Genomic DNA, 19,073 nt, shown 5'->3' with positions numbered 1-19,073 from the left:
TGTAACGGCTTTTGCACCACCTATTTAAGTGAGCAGGGATAATGCAATCCTTGGGGGGGGGGGGGGGGGTATGCCTAAGGGCGGGATGTAAGCTGGTTTGGTCTTACCTCGATAACAAATATCGTGTGTCTCTCTATCCCTATCTTATTTAAATTTCCTTACTTAAATTTCTATATGGGTCTAACAACCTGAAGAATAATGGTATTTAAATAATAAAGAGGGAGGAAAATGGAAACATTTAAATTTGTGTTCGTCGACGACGTTGCACTTTGGATGTAATAATCCCAATACATTTTTCCCAGCCTCGTCGATAAACACAAGGGTTTCGTCAACGAAGGTTTTTCAGGATCTCGTCGACGAGGTCCCGTATGGTTGGCGGGAAGATACGGAGAGAGGATTCTTGGGAAGTCTGAAATTCGTCGATGAGGGTGCAAGTTCATCGATGAACTTTCTACAGGACTCGTCGACGAGGTGACATGGCTCGTTGACGAATCCCACAGTATAAATAGCCTAAATTAGGGTTAAATGCATAATTTTTTAGCGAAATTCTCTCATTTTCTTTCTCCTACAGTCTCTCCCTCTTCTCTCTTTGATTTCGGCCCCGTTAGTCACCGGATCGACGATCTGAGGCTACTATGATGCTCATGGGGAAGTTCTCTTCAAGTCTTCTAGAGCGGATCGTCAGTGGGACGAAGTTGGATTTCATCCCATATTCAGGGTAAGACCTTTTTGTTGAAATTTGACTTTCCAGCGGTTGTAGGAAATGTTGTAGATGTAAAAATAGTAATATATTGTTCTGGGATATATGGTTTTCAGGATGTTGAGTGGAGAACACTGCAGGTGTAGGACCCACCATAGTAGGGGGATTTTAGCAAAAATCAGGTAAGGGAAATATGATATGCTAGGCAATTCTAGTATGTTTTCAGTATAAATTATACGTTATTATCATATTATTATTCACGGTAGAAATTTACACAGTTTATCAAGTATGTTTAATATGCTTCAAATTAATGTGTGGCTTGAGAATATAGATATAGTACAGAAACATGTTTTACAGTATTTTCCAGAGTTATGTTTTACAGAATATAGAGACTGTGGATATGTTTTATAATAATTACAGAATACCATGATTATACAGTTGACACAGATACAGTTTATAGTAGCATGACATACAGTTTTACAGTTCATTTCAGAAATACATTTGATACAGATACAATTTATCACAACGTCATGGTTTATACAATTATTACAGAATGGTAAAAGAGATAGTTGTATATAGAGAGATGTATTATATAGTATCAGACCCAAATGGACATTACAGATATAGTTTACAGAGCACGGTACCGTTGCTACATACAATATAGAGTGCAACCACATATTCAGATAATACGTATTATGTAAGTCGATCATATAGAGCCCACGAGTGGACATGCTCCCCATCAGATATGGGTTGACGATGGCTGATCAGATTAACGGAGTATAGTGGTTTAACCTGGTCGGCCAACCAGGTTAGTGACGACCTGCTTAATTTCCACATTTTTTTAATATAATTAAATCAATATCACAAGCTCAGCAGATCATAATCCACCTGGACCTGTGGGTACTAGGGTTATATCAGAACATATAACAGAAGCCTAAGCAGCAAGAAACATACAATTATATACATCTCATTATACCATACATCACAAAACCAAAGTTACTACAATCACTGTATATATATACACAACACTCAACCCAAAAAGATGTCTTAGGGCCATTTCCACAAAACAAATCCAACCCTATCAAAATACTTACCTTTCTAGAAGGGCAGATCTACCGTACTAGATTAGCGGGGCTTTACCCGCTCTCCTATACATAATTGGATTGTGTGGCTCGAAGGCGGGACCTAACAATGGTTGGCCGACCACTGTCAAGTCAAAAGTACAGTCTATAAGTCTAATGGGTCTGCCAGACCTGGTCCGTACACCAAGGGTGCTCACACACTTCTTAAAAACCATATCGACCATCCAATCTCACACCACTCCATACAGCGGCGTTAACACAAATATCATAATCATGATGACCATGGACACATAGCGACGGTACCATGCAAGTGCTAGCCTAGACCAAGCCAACCAGATTCTGATATCATATAACATATACTAACACTGTGATACATGAATATCTCATATCATTAATTATCAAATCAATCATATCATTTTTCATATATACGTATATCATGAAAATTATCGGCCGGTATGCTGGTATTTCACATTTTACCATAGCTCAGCCTGTATGCTGGCAAATAATATCATAGTACAGTCCGTACGCTGGCAAATCATTTCCATAGTTCGTTCCCTACACTGGCAAATCATTTCCATAGCACAGCCCGTACGCTGGAAAATCAAATCCATAGCTCGACCCATACGTCAACAAACAAATATAAAAATCTTGGCCCGTACGCTAGTTTTCCGTTATAAAATCCATATCACTAACACATTCCCAAAAATAGCATTTCATAACAATTTCTACTCATGGCACACTAACGTATTTTTTGCATATTTAACATACCATCATTTTCAACAGTATTTTCCCAAATATAAATCATATATAAATATATTTATTTCCTGAAATCAAATGCTATAATAATATACATATTTTTCATAAAATTACTAGCTTAGTTTATCCCCTTACCTGAGTCCTGAAAAGTCCCTAAGAGAAATACCCTTTCACCCGCAGGGTTCCCCGTTCAACACCTTGAAAACAACATTTTCCAGAACTAAAGTTTAGTATTTCTATGCGTACAACACTTCCTATAACTGTCAAATAACCAAATACTGAGTAGAAAGCCTTACCCTAGATTTGGGATGGTTTCCAATTCAGCCCCATCGACGATCCGCTCCGGCAGACTTGCAGAGAACTTTCGTAGGAGCGTCGTGGTGACTTCAGATCATCGAATTGGAGGAAATCTGGCTCGAGATCGTAGAGAGAAGGTAGAAGGGGCGTAGAGGAGAGAGAGTGTGTGAGAATTTCTGAATTTTGTGCGTTTAGACGAAGTTTTAGGCTATTTATACAAAGGGATTCGTCCATGAGCCAAGTCACCTCGTCGACGAGTCCTATAGAAAGTTCGTCGACGAACTTCAACCCTCATCGACGAATTTTAGGTTTCCACAAATCCTCTCTCGGTATCTTCTTGTCGACGAGTCCTGTCCTCGTTGACGAGCTCCTTTATACCCTCGTTGACGAGTCTCCTGTGTTCGTCAACAAGGAGCAGAAAAATTCCTTGGGATTATCCCTTCCAAAATGCAACGTCGTCCACTGCCTCTTTCTATTCCTGTTTCGATTTCCCTTTTCTTTTTATTATTTAAATACCATTATTCTTCGAGTCGTTACAAGGTTAAATCCAGCCTAAGGGCTGCACAACCCTGTCATGAGGGGTTAAATCATGAGATACAGTTGTATATCCAAGGAAGTTTTCAGTTATTATTATGTATGTATAGTTTCATAGAAACAGGGAATATACGTATATATATATCTAAAGTATTATGTATAGAAACCTAAAATATAGATATGTTAAGCAGCATGGAAAATGGTGGTGGTTTATATTATTTGTACTGCATTTAAAGATTTAGTTATATATGATTATATAGAAACAGATTTTCATAGTATTGTAACTCATTTGCCACACACTAGCAATAACATATTTGGTCTTACTGAGCATCGTCTCATTCCATTGAATTAATATTTTTCAGGTGATCCAGGTAGGCGAGCAGATCAGGCTCGTAGGTAGAGGGGCTTCAGTATCGTACTGTTAGTAGAGTGAGTATTTTTGGGAATATTATGTATAACCCTAGCTAGTTGGGGGTATTTTTGGGAAGTAGTCATATATGTATATTTTGGGGAACATTTTAGCACTCTTGTATCGTATATATTTATATATGGTGTTGTTTATATGAATTCCGCTTCCCGCTGCTTAGGTTGATGGTTTGGTTTAATCCAATTTAGTATCAGAGCATTATAAATTTTATAGTATAAAAAAAAAAAAATTGGAAAATGAATAGCATGTCGTTATAGGGTATGCTTGTTCATTTACTGTAGCAATTATTTGCACGCACACACTTAAATTAAATGAGACATACTGAACACGTGTATGCCTGCACTCATGGTTTAATTATTTTACATACACGTTTGTATTATGAATGAGATATGATTTGCGGTGAATCGGCGAAATATTTAAATTAGTCAAAAAACATTTAAAACCCAATTCACTCCTCTCCTTTTGGAATTACACAAATTCCAACATTTTATCATATGAGTATGTATTAGGATTTCTATTGTCCTCACTAGTTTGGTTAGAAGCATTTTGAGTTTTGCAAAAAAAAATTGTATTCACAGTTTGGGTTGTGAACTAGGGTTGAGGAGGAAGCTACGCCTCTTGTAAGTAGCGGACTGTTAAGGGAAGCTCTGCTCCAGTTAAAGAAGTAAGGATTAGTGGAATCATTGAGTGGGTTGCTTAAGGCGAGGACGTAGGCTGGGTTGGCTGAACCTCGTAAAATTGTGTTTGCATGTCTCTTCCCCTTAACTCCTTTTAATTTCCGCGTACATTTATTTATGTGAATATTGTGAATGTTTTGAATATATAATAGATCTGTAAAGTAATTGGGTAAAATTGGCTGATTGACAAAATCATACATTAAATTGATTAACTGTGAAATATTGAGCTAGTTGTAAAGTAGATTGCAAGTTTGTAATTACAAGTTTTTGAAATTAGAACTTAAAGGACATAATAATTTTTAAAATACCCAATTCACCCCCCTCGGGATAACACCGAAATTCACAAATCTGTTTTGATTATTTCCTTTATCATGGTTATGTAATAAGATTGTACAATTAAACACTATTATAAATAGAAATACTCACCCACTTAAAAGTGTGTGGTGATTTGCAAACCTTTTACATCCTACAATTAATTTTTTTTTAATAATAAACTAGTTTCATGATTTGAAATATAATCTAATTTATATTTTGCACCATCTAATCAAAGTTAATCAATCTAAGGACAGAAATATAGTTAATCCCTCCAATTACAAATTTTTATTTAAAATTAAACTTTAATCATTAATAATTAATAAAGTTGAATGGTGGAGAGTAATGGACTAGTTATATGAATGAAATACCCAGAAGACCATGAACACCAATATATTATAATAAAAAGCCATAATATAATGATAATTACCTTTCAAGTAAATAATATAATTATTATTAGTTAAGAATATATTGTACACAATATACTATTATATACAATATTTTAAAAAATATATTATAATGTAGTTAATTTAAATATGAAACAGTTCATGACAAATGTTTATTGTTTACTCATCTTTATATTCAAACTATAATCATCTTCTCTTATCCTTAAATCTTTTCCCACAAATTTAAAGTACAGATTGAAACTCAGAAAATATTAGGAAAAAAAAAAAGAGGAAAATATTAAGGATTTCATGTTTTTATGTTTGGTAATCGAGAAAAATAAGAAGAAAAATAAAATATATATATATATATATATATATATCAAATTTACGAACAAAAATTTAATTTTACATAGCATTAATATTTAGTTTTTTAAACTTTTAATCATATAAAAACAAACAAAATATTGATTTTGCACATTGTTAATATATAGTTTTTTAAAATAATTTTAATCATATAAAAATAAACTTTTATTTTTAATAGAATTTAAAGTAAAATCTTTGATCCAAAGGCACCAAAACAAAGGAACAAACACACCCAATAGGAATTCATGTGAATTTAATTACATACAAAATTACTACATACAAACAAAATATAAAAGAATAAAATAATGAATAATTTACTATACAAGTCCCTAAAACATACAATGATCCCGTAACCAAACATTCACTTCCTACCTGATAATTTAAGTATGTGCTTCAATCTCTCCGGCTGAAGATAGCTGGAGAACGCGGTTTCGGGAACAGGGATGCACTTCACCACCCAACCAATGGGCCATGACGCAGCTGCCATTCCAATGCAAGCTCCCCACTGCCCCCAATTCAACCTCTCCGTGTCCGCAAACTTCTTCAGAAACTCAACCATCACCACCTGCAAAACTATGGTTATCCCAATTATCCCCAAAAACAGCCTGCTCCTGTGAATCCCCCTGAACACATTCTTCTTCTCCAGCTTCCTCGCATTGAACTCGTTGAAGACCTGGCACAGCACGAATGTGTTGAATATCAATGTGTCGTTCACCCTCTCGTCGATCCCGAAGATGGATTCTCCCCTGAGTTGCAGAGTCAGCAGTACTGCTATTTGGTACAGAGCTTGAGCCAACAGGTTCCTCCACATGATGTTGGTGATCAGTGGCTCCGTTCGCCCCACCGGCGGCTTCTCCATGAGCTCCGCCGTGGGCTTTTCCGTTGCCAGAGCCAGGGCGCCCAGCGTGTCCATGATGAGGTTCACCCAGAGCAGTTGAACCGCGGTTAACGGGACTTCTCCGGACGAAACTGCGGCCACGAAGTTGATTGTTAGAGCTGCGACGTTTACCGTGAGCTGAAACTGGATGAACTTTTGGATGTTGGTGTAAACGCATCTTCCCCATTTCACCACTGTGGCGACTGAGGCGAAATTGTCGTCTAGGATGACTATGTCGGAGCTCTCCTTGGCGACTTCGGTGCCCTGAATTCCCATGGAAAGGCCTATGTCGGCTTCTTTCAGTGCAGGCGCGTCGTTAGTCCCGTCGCCGGTGACCGCCACCACATGGCCCTTTTGTTTTAGGCATTGCACCATTAGGAGTTTGTCAAAGGGGGAGGATCTAGCCATCACACAGATTTTTTCTACTTTCTGCATTCTCTCCTCTGGTGTGAAGTTCCTGAATTCTGCACCTTCCACCACTGCTCCATCCATGTCCTGATCAGACCTGAGAATTCCACACTCGGTGGCGATAGCCCTCGCGGTGAAAACGTTGTCGCCGGTGATCATTTTTATGTTTACTCCGGCGTATTGGCAATCCTGCACCGCCCCTTTCACGCCTGGTCGACATGGGTCTTTTATACCCACCATGCCCAACAGGGTCAACCTGTCTTCTTGAAGCTTTTTGGGGGATTTTCCATCCTCTTCTTCTTCCTCTGTTTCCAGAACTTGTTTATGTGCGAAAGCGATGCATCGGAGACTACTAGCAGCCATTGCCTGGATTATTCGTTGAAAGCGCATCATTTCATCATCATCTAGCGCTTTAATATTCCCAGAAGCATCAATGTAGCTGGAACACACAGCCAGCATCATCTCTGCAGCTCCTTTCCAATGCACATGAACTGTGTTATCTGCCGTCTTCCTCATCGAAACCCCGCTTCGTTTTTTCTTTGAATTGAAGGGTTCGACTTGAAGAACGACACAACTCTGTTTTACCCTCTCCATATCCATTTTCATCTCCGAGACTGCCCAAGAAAGGATTGCTTTCTCCGTGGGACTACCGGAGAACTCCAGTTCGGACCCTGAAGCAGGCTTGTAGACGCTGCCAGTTGTGTTCAGAGCAACTCCTTGTTGGATCAATTCAAGCACATTGGAAGCAATTGAAGAGGAAGCGCTTCCTCGATCATTCAGAGACTCTTGGCCAAGCCAAAACTTTGTGACCTTCATCTGGTTCGTCGTGAGCGTGCCTGTTTTGTCGGTACAAATGGTGGTCGCCGATCCCATAGTTTCGCAAGCAGAGAGCTTCCGAACCATAGCCTTGTCAGCCATCATTCTCTTCATCGAATAAGCAAGCGTGAGGGTCACCGCCAGCGGCAAGCCTTCGGGAATCGCCACCACCACAATCGTCACCGCCGCCGCCACAATTCCCACCACAGCATTCACAACGTCGTTGATCTTCGTCTCGCCGCTGATAAACTCTGTATTCCCACTCTCGTCCTCTGTTTTCCCGGTGAAGTAGCGAATCAACAGGACTATAAGAACCAGAAAAGCCACCGCCAGACCGACTTTTCCGACAGACGAGGTGAGGCCGTTGAGACGAGCCTGCAGAGGCGTTTCCTCACTCGAAGAATCCCGGTTGATGTGGCTCATCATCTCCCCCCACGCCGTGTTGGGTCCGACGGACGTCACCAGCATTCGACCATACCCGTTTGAGATCTTCGTTCCAGAAAGCAAAAACGGGCTCTGGGTCGAATTGATTTCTACCGGATCACTCTCTCCGGTCATGCTCGATTCGTCAATTTCTAAAGAATGCCCGTCTAGGAACAATCCGTCCGCCGGAACTTGATCCCCAATTTTCAACCGAACCACGTCTCCCACCACAATTTCGAAAATTGAGATTTCCCCGCGCCGCCCGCTTCGTACGACATCTACCTGTATGTTGTCGCTCACTTTCGAGAGCTTCTCGAACTGCCTGCTCTGCCTATAGTTGCTCAGGGCAGAGACGCCGACGACGAGAAAGACGGCGACGAAAATACTTCCGCCGTCGTACCACCCCTCCTCGAGCCCGTTCTCTTTGATTCCAAAACCAAGGGAAAGCGCGGCACACCCCAATAGAATCAAAATGGTGACATCTCGAAATGCCTCGACCACGAAACGGAAGAACCCCTTGGCCGGGGGCTTACTGTACGTGTTGGACCCAAACGCTTCACGACGGCGGGCAATCTCTTCGGCGTCGTCGCCGTCTATTCCGTTCTCCGCGTCGGATTTGAGAGCGGAAGCTATGTTTTTTACTCCCCCGGAGCGAAGAAGATGGTCAAGATTTTTCTCCTTGACAAGTTGGGTGAGGCTGGTCTGGTCCACGTTTTTGGAGAAGACGCCGGAGGCCGGCGTAATGTCTACGAGGGAATAAGAGGGAAAGCGGGAGAAATTGGTGCGGTTCTTGGGTAATGGTGGTTTGAGCGGAGAGATGAATGCTCGGAGGGAATAGATTTTAGCAAATGCTAAGTGCCATTTCCTGCCGGAAAGAGAGGTGGGAAAATAGCTGCAGGCAGAGGCAGGGTTTGGTGCGAGTAAGATGCTCGGCATGCTGCGGCTGGCCACCCTATCAAACTAAAACCGAATTAACTCTAAAATCTTTCGAACTTTCTGGGGGAAAAAATGAAATCGGAGGAGAGGGAAACAGAGGGTGGAAGGAAATTAAACAAAACGGGGGAAGGATTCGGGTACGCACTCGCAGATCAGGTGAGTTATGGATGAGAGTTATACAGGTGTGTGTATATATACAGAGGGAATTATTTTCAGGCCGCGTTAGGATGAAAATGGCAATCAATTTCATTATTAAATGCTCAGAAGTTTCAGGGGCTGTGTGGGAATGCGGGGGGATAAACTGTAGGATCGATTGAGCTACTCGGCACTGCGCAGAGATGACAGCACAACAGAACATAATTGGCTCTGGCTCCCACGTCAAATTTGCCTTAGGCTAAGAAATTAAGATGGCAAATTGAAGTATTGAAGCAATCGGGAAATTCAAACAGAACGCGCTCGCAACACGCACACAGGGTGTGAAGCTGAAGGGACCCCCAGTAGCCGGTCAATGGGAAGCGGAAACTAGACACCGGCTCCAACTACCTTTGTAGTATTCTAGGTGAACAACGAAGTAAAACCGGTTAGTCATTTTTTTTCATTTTAATTAAAAATGCTTAAAAACAGTTCAACTTTATTTTTTAAGTGGTTGCTTTTCAAAAAAAACATAGTGCCAACAAACGGCGCTCTGATACCAATTATCGGTGCCGAGTGTGCGTAGCGGAAGACCTCACACAACTTCTCTCGAAACAATTAATGGAACAAGTAATGGGGATCGGCAACCACTAACCCTTTCGTTCGTCGACATGGTGACACGCGGACGACCTCCAAAAGTCCACCACCATTAAATCTTAAATCTATTTTGTAGGAACTCATGATTTGATGTGCAATTTTCTCTATCAAAACATTCCTATCTTCAAATGGGTTGAACACAAAAGTTGTGGGAAATTTTGTTAGCTTTCTTTTGATACCAAGATCGCTTGATTTGAAGTTCTGTAGCAAAAGTTATGGCCTAAATACTGAAACATGTTTGCGGTTGAAATTATCTATCAGCAGTTTGTAGATTTTCTTGAGAGTCTCGACCAAGTTGTGCCCAGGACACCCTCAGGTACGACTAGGTTGCTTGTACGTTGAGAAAATCCCGAGAACGTCGACCAGGAGCCTTGCGGGTGCAATCTAGTCGAAAATACCGTCGTCTGAACACCAAAACAAGCGAGCTTGAGACCCATTAGGGCCCACATAGCTTGGGCCTCCCTTTTGAATTTATTTACATTTAGTTAATTGCATTAAGTTGTGTTAGGTATTTAATTTATGAGAGAATTATGTGAGTTAATGAGTTTTTTTTTTTTTAATTTGAACAATAGGTGAGTTGTCCTGTAATGCCCCGACCCTCTAAGTGGACCCGAAGTGCTACTATAGATACATAACATGCATATCTCTAATACAATACATATATTGTAAAGACCCAAAAATTCATACCATTATATATATATATAAGCTATATACCATAACTCTGATACTCCTAATAAAATTACTATAACATCTCGGTCCCGAAATAGGCATCGAAGAATCCCTGGTCATAAAATAACACACCTACACAGCGGAAAACATAAGATCATACAACCATAATTACAATACCAGAATTCAATAATTTCCCTAAAACATATCTATACACACACACACACACACACACACATATGTATACACATCCCTTAAGTATTATGTTTCAACTGTAATAACCATAACATTGTAAAAGCTGTTCTTAATAAACTGCAGTATTTGAGTAAACTGAAATATCTGAATAACTGAAACATCTGAATGTTATGATTCTAAAGTCTGTATATCATGGTATTCTATAAATGCTATAAAATATATATTTCCATGCGTATACTGCAAATCATGATATTCTAAACACTGTATAACTTCTGTGCTGATCTGATAATAACTCATACCACACAACTAAATAAATACAATCCCTATATTAAAATCTGTATTTTTCTAGTAATAAAAATAATCTATAATTTGTGGAATTTTCTTGAAAACTCATAATTTCATACTATAAACCATCTAGAATACATACCCAAAATACACGTATTTTAATCAAAGTTCCCCCATTTCAATTTCTATTTCAAAAATCTTTTATGGGGTAAATTTTATACTCTTCAAACTCTCTCTTTATTAGTCTTTGGAAAATCATTTGAAAGAGAGTATCATTTTTGATTGGGCATTTATTTCATCAAAAGCATTTTACTCTTATAAATATTTCATTATTTTAAAATCATTATTGAGAGTAAATCTTGGTTTCTCCCGATTATTTTCCTGATAAATATTTTTGGAGAAACTTTGTGTAGGCTTTAAGATCTTTGAAGTATTTTATTGTGTAGGTGTTCGTCGACGACATTGCATTTTGGATGGAATAACCCGAAAATTTTACACAGGGCCTCGTCGACAAACATAGGGAGTTCGTTGACGAGCTTATAAGTAGGTCTTGTCGACGAAGCCACGCCTCATCGACGAGAAGATACCGAGAGGGGTTTTTGGACAGTCTGAAATTCATTGACGAGGGAGGAAGTTCGTCGACAAAATTATTGAAGGACTCGTCGACGAGGTGACGTGTCTCGTTGACGAATCCGAACCTATAAATACTAAAAAACTCAAATTTTTATCAAATTTCAGCGTAAATTAACCCTTTCTCTCTGTAAAACGCTCCCTTCGATTCCGACCCTGATTCACGCCTGATCGACGATCTGAAGACACCATGACGCTCCTAGCATAGTTCTCTAGGAGCCTGCTAGAGCTAATCGTTGGTGAAGTTGGCTTGGATTTCGTCCCAATCTCAGGGTAAGACATTTTATTCAGTATTTGTCTTTCCCTTAGTTATAAGAAATACAATACATGGAGAAATACTAATGTTTTGTTATGAAGGAATTTATTTTCAAGGTGTTGAGTGGAGAACTCTGCGAGTATAGGGCCAGAATTTAGTAGGGGCTTTTCAGAGTTAAGGTAAGGAAAATATGCTATGTTAGAGTTTTAAGAATATTAACAGAGTTTTCATAGATACATATATACCAATTATTATACAGTTTTTCTAGAACGAATGTTTTAATGTTGTGTGGCCTGAGTAGATATTTACCTGATGTAAAATTTATACAGTACTTCAGCATATCATGTTATATAGCATGTACATACAATTATTCATAGATGATTAACAGACATATTTATATAGATTTTATTCAGATTAGTATATCATAGTTTTTACAGAATGCTATGTTTTCCTGAATACACAGTTTATAAAGACAGATTATACAATTATAGAATCGAGATGCTACAGTTACTCAGATTTTACTGTATTTACAGTACAAAATTATAGCGTTATGGTTATTTTGGAAACATAATGAAAACAACAAAGGTATATATATATATATATAGATATACTTATATAATATCAGATCCTAGTGGAGATATTATAGATAGATACAGTTTACAGAGCACGGTACCGTTGCTATATACAGATAGAGTGCAACCACATATCTCAGATAGTGTGTGGGTATTGTCTAATCATGCTCGAAGAGGATGCAGCTCCCCAGTACGCTGGGTAGAGGGGGCCGGTTAGACGAGGTAGCAGCCAGTCTCGCACTTTGGAGTGGATACAGTTTGGCCGGGCTGAGGTAGTGTAGAGTATGATGACTTACCAAGAGGGCCAACCAAGTTAAGTCCCGCTTATGGGCCGCACAACCCTGTCATGAGGGGTCAAATCATAACATACAGAGTCCTAGGGAAAGAGCACAGTTATGTATATGTATACATTTTTATAGTTTTTATCGTATGTAGTATGTTATAGCAGTATGAATGATAGAAAGCTCAGATGATACAAATGTTTTAAGCTTTTACACATGTGTTTTATAGATTTTCCAGATCATGCAGTTTTAAATACTATTATTATAACTTTATGACTTGGTCGCCACACACTAGCAATAGCATATTTCCACTTACTGAGTGTCGACTCACCCCATTACTTTAACATTTTTCAGGTGAGCCAACTAGGCGAGCAGATCAGGCTCGCGGATAGAGATCACTTGGTCACCCTAATTATAGGGTAAGTTTTGTGTAGGGTTTTGTATTTTTGGGTGGTTAACACTGGAGAGAGAGATGTATTATGTAGCTATGGTTGAAAATACTGAATTCTGGTATTGTATATACATGTATATGTGGTTATGTGATTTATGTTTTCCGTTGCATAGGGGTGCCCATTATATTCAAATATTAGAGTAATTTGTTAAAATAAAAAAAAATAGAGAAATTTTGAGGATGTTACAGTATGGTTGTGTGTAATTGTTTTAGGTATTTTGTAAAACATCTAGTGACGGCTAATTACTGTACGCTGATGAGTATAGGAACATGAGTTCCAAAAGGATTCCAGGTTTTGTGAAATTAACTAGTGGCGGCTAATTACCGTCCACTGAAACAGCTATGTGGCAGCTAATTACCGTACGTTGCGCCATGTACCTATTCATTACCGTGGGCGAGAGTATCCGACTCTATATCCTAGGGTGTGAAATATCACTAGTGTGTTTTGGCTAGTCACCAATGGGTGTGAGTTACCCTGTATTGGTGATGTACCGCTACGAGGTTTCGTTTGTCACAGGGTATCGGTTGCTTTAGTGTGACGACACTGACCGTATGTTTGGGTATCATATGTGTAACGACTTGCTATTTAAATGGGGGGTTTTTTTTTTATATTATAACACTTATAATAATCTGATACCAAATTGAATTAAACCCAATCATCAACCTAAGCAGCGAGAAGCAGAAATCACATAAACATAACCATATGTAAATATATACAGTACTAGAATGCTAAATTGTTTTCCAAAATATACATATATATGATTGTTCCCTAGAAATATCCTCAACTGGAGTGAGCTATACAAAATATTCCCAAAAATTCTCGCTCTAATATCAGGGCAATACTGAGGCCCCTCTATTTGCGAGCCTGATTTGCTCGCCTACCTGGGTCACCTGAAAAAAATGTTAAATTAATTAGGATGAGTTAACGCTCAGTAAGACGAAATATGCTATTACTAGTGTAAGACAAATGAGTTACTATGAAAATATGTTTCTATATAATCCTGTTTAATTAGATCTATGAATAATATACAAATAACAGAAACCACCCCTCAATTCCATATTGCTTGACATATCTGAAATTTTAGATTACTAGTGTCAAAATACTTCTAATGTACATAAGTATATTTTCTGTCTTTGCAAATCTGTATATACATAATAAAACTGAAAACTTCCGTGTGGATAACTGTGTGTCATGATTTAACCCTTCATGAAAGGTTTGTGCGGTTCGTAGGCAGGATCTATCCTAGCTGGCCAACCAGGGTAAACCACTATACTCCCTCAATCAGATCGGCCACTCCTCAACCCATATCTAATGGGGAGCCTATCCACGTCGGGGCACGATTGACCTACTACCACATATTATCTAAATAGGTGGTTGCACTCTAAACTGAAATATCTGTAGCTACGGTACCGTGTTTTGTAACTATATGATCCAACAGGGTCTGATACTATATAATATATTTCTATATACAACTAGCTGTTTTATCTTGATTTTGTAATAACTGTATAAACCATGATAATGAAATAAACTGTAACTGTATCATCTGTATCTCTGAACTGAACTGTAGTCTGTAAGTCATGGTACCGAAAACTATATAATCATGGTACTATAAACTGTATAATCATGGTACTGTAATTACTATAAAACATAACCACTGGCTGTATATTCTGTAAATCATATCTTGAAAATACTGTAAAACATATTTCTTTACTATACCCATATCCTCAAGCCACACAGAAGTTTTAAACATATTATACATAAATAATAATCTGTATAAATTTCTACCGTGAATAATCATCTTATAAAAACATATATTTATACTGAAACCTAGTAAAATTGCCTAGCATAACATATTTCCCTTACCTAAATTCTGCTAAAACTCTCCTACTGTAACGGGTCCTATACCTGCAGGGTTCTCCACTTAACACCCTAAAAACCTATTTTTCAGAACAGAATATCAATATTTCTTGGCCTGCATCATTTCCTACAACTGCCAGAAGGCCAAAAACGGAATAAAAGATCTTACCCTGGATTTGGGATGAATTTCAACTTCGTTCCACCGACAATCCACTCCGGCAGACTTGTAGAGAACTCCGCCAGGAACGTCGTGATGGCCTCAGATCGTGGATCCAGTGACTAACGGGGCTAGAATCGAAGAGAGAAGAGGGAGAGACCGTAGGAAAAAGAGAGAGAGAGAGAAGAGAGCGGCGTTGATTTTATGTGATATAAATAAGTTTAGGACTATTTATACTGCAGGTTTCGTCAACGAGTCACGTCATCTCGTCGATGAGTCCTTAAGTAATTTCGTCGATGAACCTTACCCTTCGTCGATGAAATTCAGAGTAGCCCAAATTCTTCTCTCCGTATTTTCTCGTTGACGAGGTCCTGAAGAACCCTAGTCGACGAACCCCTGTGTTCATCGACGAGGCCTGAAAATTTCTTAAAATTATTATTTTTACCTCCAAAGTGCGATGTTGTCGACGAACGCTCCTACTGCCTCCTTTTGTTCTTGTTTCCATTTTCTTCCCTCTTTATTATTAAAATACTATTATTCTTAAGGTCACTACATTCTCCCCTCCTTATAAAATTTCATTATCGGAATTTACTGTTCATATAATTCATCATCCCTTAAAATAAAATGGTCTACTTATTTTACTACCTGCCCTCACTTATGGTAGAGGAATACCGTGGTTACATGGGTAGTTCCGGGAGATTACAAATATAAAAGAAAATTCTCCCAAAACCGAAATACTACCTATCCTATACACTACATTACAATTCCACTATGTTAAACAAATTAAAATTACTATTACTTTAATTATACATCACTGCTATGACTTACTAAACAAGTGGAGATATTTCTGTCTAATCTCGCTTTCAAGCTCCCACGAAGCCTCTTCTATTGCATGATTCCTCCATAGGAATTTTACCAACTGTATCTTCTTATTGTGATATTCCTGTTATTTCCTATCTAGGATCTATACTGGAGCTTCTTCATATGTTAAAGCCTCATTGACTTCCAGCTCCACATGACTAATGATATGGGAAGGATCTGAGACGTATTTCCTTAGCATAGAAACATGAAATACGTCATGAACTCGAAATAGAGATGGCGGTAAAGCTACCCGATAGGCTGCTGACCCAATCTTCTCAAGTATATTAAATAGACCAATAAATTTAAGACTCAACTTACCTTTCTTCCCAAACCTTAAGATCCCCTTCAGTGGATTTATTCTCAGAAACACCCCAATAGAATCAAAATGGTGACATCTCGAAATGGCTCGACCACGAAATGGAAGAACCCCTTGGCCGGGGGCTTACTGTACGTGTTGGACCCAAACGCTTTACGACGGCGGGCAATCTCTTCGGCATCGCCGTCTATTCCGTTCTCCGCGTCGGATTTGAGAGCAGAAGCTATGTTTTTTACTCCCCCTGAGCGAAGAAGATGGTCAAGATTTTTCTGCTTGAAAAATTGGGTGAGGCTGTTTGGTCCACGTTTTTGGAGAAGACGCCGGAGGCTAGCGTAATGTCTACGAGGGAATAAGAGGGAAAGCGGGAGAAATTGGTGCGGTTCTTGGGTAATGGTGGTTTGAGCGGAGAGATGAATGCTCGGAGGGAATAGATTTTAGCAAATGCTAAGAGCCATTTCCTGCCAGAAAGAGAGGTGGGAAAATAGCTGCAGGCAGAGGCAGGGTTTGGTGCGAGTAAGATGCTCGGCATGCTGCGGCTGGCCACTCTATCAAACTAAAACCAAATTAACTCTAAAATCTATCGAACTTTCTTGGGGAAAAAATGAAATCGGAGGAGAGGGAAACAGAGGGTGGAAGGAAATTAAACAAAATGGGGGATGGATTCGGGTATGCACTCGCAGATCAGAGGGAATTATTTTCAGGAAATTATTTTCAGGCCGCGTTAGGACGAAAATGGCAATCAATTTCATTATTAAATGCTCAGAAGTTTCAGGGGATGTGTGGGAATGCGGAGGGATAAACTGTAGGATCGATTTAGCTAGTCGGCACTGCGCAGAGATGACAGCACAACAGAACATAATTGGCTCTGGCTCCCACGTCAAATTTGCATTAGGCTAAGAAATTAAGATGGCAAATTGAAGTATTGAAGCAATCGGGAAATTCAAACAGAACACGCTCGCAACGCACACACAGGGACTGAAGCTGAAGGGACCCCCAGTAGCCGGTCAATGGGAAGCGGAAACTAGACACCGGCTCCAACTACCTTTGTTGTATTCTAGGTGAACAACGAAGTAAAAACGGTTAGTCATTTTTTTTCATTTTAATTTTATTTTAATTAAAAATGCTTAAAAATAGTTCAACTTTATTTTTTAAATTGTTGCTTTCCAAAAAAATCATAGTGCCAACAAACAGCTCTCTGATACCAATTATCGATGCCGAGTGTGCGTAGTTGAAGACCTCACACAACTCTCGAAACAATCAATGGAACAAGTAATGGAGATCGGCAACCACTAACCCTTTCGTTCGTCGACATGGTGACACGCAGACGACCTCCAAAAGTCCACCACCATTAAATCTTAAATCTATTTTGTAGGAACTCATGATTTGATGTGCAATCTTCTCTATCAAAACCTTCCTATCTTCAAATGGGTTGAACAAAAAAGTTGTGGGAAATTTTGTTAGCTTTCTTTTGATACCAAGATCGCTTGATTTGAAGTTCTGTAGCAAAAGTTATGGCCTAAATACTAAAACATGTTTGCGGTTGAAATTATCCATCAGCAGTTTGTAGATTTTCTTGAGAGTCTCGACCAAGTTGTGCCCAGGACACCTTGAGGTACGACCAGGTTGCTTGTACGTTGAGAAAATCCCAAGAACATCGACCAGGAGCCTTGCGGGTGCGATCTAGTAAAAAATACCGTCGTCTGAACACTAAAACAAGCGAGCTTGAGGCCCATTAGGGCCCACATAGCTTGGGCCTCCCTTTTGAATTTATTTACATTTAGTTAATTGCATTAAGTTGTGTTAGGTATTTAATTTAAGAGAGAATTATGTGAGTTAATGATTTTTATTTTTTTTTTTAATTTGTGAACAATAGGTGAGTTGTCCTGTAACGCCCCGACCCTCTAAGTGGGCCCGAAGTGCTACTATACATACATAACATGCATATCTCTAATGCCATACATATATTGTAACGACTCAAAAATTCATACCATTATATATATATAAAAGCTATATACCATAACTCTGATACTCCTAATAAAATTACTATAACATCTCGGTCCCAAAATGGGCACCGAAGAATCCCTGGTCATAAAATAACACACCTACACAGCAGAAAACATAAGATCATACATCCATAATTACAATACCAGAATTCAGTAATTTCCCTAAAACATACACACACACACACACACACACACACACACACATATGTATTCACATCCCTTAAGTATTATGTTTCAACTGTAATAACCATAACATTGTAAAAGATGTTCTTAATAAACTGCAGTATTTGAGTAAACTGAAATATCTGAATAACTGAAACATCTGAATGTTATGATTCTGAAGTCTGTATATCATGATATTTTATAAATGCTATAAAATATATATTTCTATGCGTATACTACAAATCATGATATTCTAAACACTATATAACTTCTGTGCTGATCTGATAATAACTCATGTCACACAACTAAATAAATACAACACCTATATTAAAATCTGTATTTTTTTAATAATAAAAATAATCTATAATCTGTGGAATTTTCTTGAAAACTCATAATTTCGTACTATAAACCATCCAGAATACATACCCAAAATACACGTATTTTAATCAAAGTTCCCCTATTTCAATTTCTATTTCAACAATCTTTTATGGGGTAAATTTTATACTCTCCAAACTCTCTCTTTATTACTCTTTGGAAAATCATTTGAAAGAGAGTATTCATTTTTGATTGGGCATTTATTTTATCAAAAGCATTTTA

General features: G+C 38.6%; 1 protein-coding gene and 1 long non-coding RNA gene across 2 annotated transcripts; both read right to left on the bottom strand.

Annotated features, from left to right (window-relative positions):
* Nucleotides 1–5,753: 5,753 nt before the first annotated feature.
* LOC131151146 (putative calcium-transporting ATPase 13, plasma membrane-type) lies at nucleotides 5,754–9,553 on the bottom strand. The gene has a single exon (XM_058102389.1). It carries the CDS (start codon nucleotides 8,992–8,994, stop codon nucleotides 5,896–5,898), a length of 3,099 nt encoding a protein of 1,032 aa, XP_057958372.1. The 5' UTR covers nucleotides 8,995–9,553; the 3' UTR covers nucleotides 5,754–5,895.
* A 6,195-nt stretch (nucleotides 9,554–15,748) lies between these two features.
* On the bottom strand, nucleotides 15,749–16,972 carry LOC131151145 (uncharacterized). Its single transcript, XR_009135702.1, has 2 exons — nucleotides 16,314–16,972; nucleotides 15,749–16,186 (listed from the first exon to the last, which is right to left on the bottom strand). It is a non-coding gene; the product is annotated as an uncharacterized LOC131151145 (long non-coding RNA).
* Between the last annotated feature and the right edge of the window lie 2,101 nt (nucleotides 16,973–19,073).

This window comes from Malania oleifera, chromosome 3 (genome assembly GCF_029873635.1).
Source record: "Malania oleifera isolate guangnan ecotype guangnan chromosome 3, ASM2987363v1, whole genome shotgun sequence".
NCBI lineage: Eukaryota > Viridiplantae > Streptophyta > Magnoliopsida > Santalales > Ximeniaceae > Malania > Malania oleifera.
The sequence above is the reverse complement of the archived record's forward strand: the minus strand, read 5'-3'. Positions and strand labels throughout refer to the sequence as shown.

Bases quoted from the DNA above. Each gene is read 5' to 3' on its own strand.
- LOC131151146 (XM_058102389.1), bottom strand. From the start codon at position 8,994: ATGCCGAGCATCTTACTCGCACCAAACCCTGCCTCTGCCTGCAGCTAT.